This window comes from Hippocampus comes, unplaced genomic scaffold (assembly GCF_001891065.2).
Source record: "Hippocampus comes isolate QL1 unplaced genomic scaffold, H_comes_QL1_v1.1 scaffold30, whole genome shotgun sequence".
Lineage (NCBI taxonomy): Eukaryota > Metazoa > Chordata > Actinopteri > Syngnathiformes > Syngnathidae > Hippocampus > Hippocampus comes.
This window is the reverse complement of record NW_017805705.1, coordinates 396,848-397,658: the sequence shown is the minus strand read 5'-3', so window position 1 is coordinate 397,658 and position 811 is coordinate 396,848. Positions and strand designations below refer to the sequence as shown.

General features: G+C 47.7%; 1 protein-coding gene across 1 annotated transcript in view; it reads left to right on the top strand.

Annotated features, from left to right (window-relative positions):
* Positions 1–811, top strand: part of ccbe1 (collagen and calcium binding EGF domains 1) — a 31,346-nt gene that overhangs the window by 16,768 nt on the left and 13,767 nt on the right. The window contains exon 3 of the mRNA XM_019882943.1: positions 153–205. Coding sequence (XP_019738502.1) covers positions 153–205 — 53 coding nt within the window. The remainder of the gene's footprint in view (positions 1–152; positions 206–811) is intronic.

Genomic DNA, 811 nt, shown 5'->3' with positions numbered 1-811 from the left:
GAGGGAAGCGGTCCAAGACAGCGGGGAAACTCGTGGGTCTGAGCTGCGGACAGCTGCGCTCGTTTACCTTTTATTAATACATGTCAGATGTAATGCGGCTTTAACAGACGTATTATACCCAACGTTATTTGCTTCCGTTTGGTATTTTTCAGAAAGCAGTGCTGCCGGGGCTTCAAGTTCGTGTTGGGCCAGTGCATTCCTGAAGGTAGGCAAGAGTTTAAGGTCTGATCACTCATCCGTTATGCATTACAAAGTTTGTCAAATGTGCTTTTCGCCTATCAACACGGCGATGTACAGTCGTCCGCAGCAACATCCAGATGTCATGTCAGCATATTTTTGCAACAAGAAAGGGACACGCTTAATTTTGCCCCAACAAAAAAAAAAAAGTCACATAGACCTCGTGTGTCTCTTGTTCTTCCTCTTAATGATGTGCTGCAACTCCTCCAGTAGCACTCAGAGATTTCCAGCATGTTGCGGCCCAATGTGGCACTACGCTGAAGGCACACGACTCTACGGTATTGTGCAATGGAAAAACCAGGGAGGCGGAAAGGAGTACCGGATATAGCTGGGCTACACGAGATTTACAATTTCATGTCATTTTATCGAATTCCATTCATTCCACACTATGGCAGCCACCAATCTTATGCACGATTCCTTTTTTCCTTTTGTTGCCTGCGGATGAATGTCGTGTCATTGCAAAGTTTCCCCCTTTGTATTTTCAAGACTACGACGTGTGCGCCGGCGCTCCCTGCGAGCAGCAGTGTAGTGATCACTTTGGCCGCGTGGTGTGCACCTGTTACCCCGGCTCCCG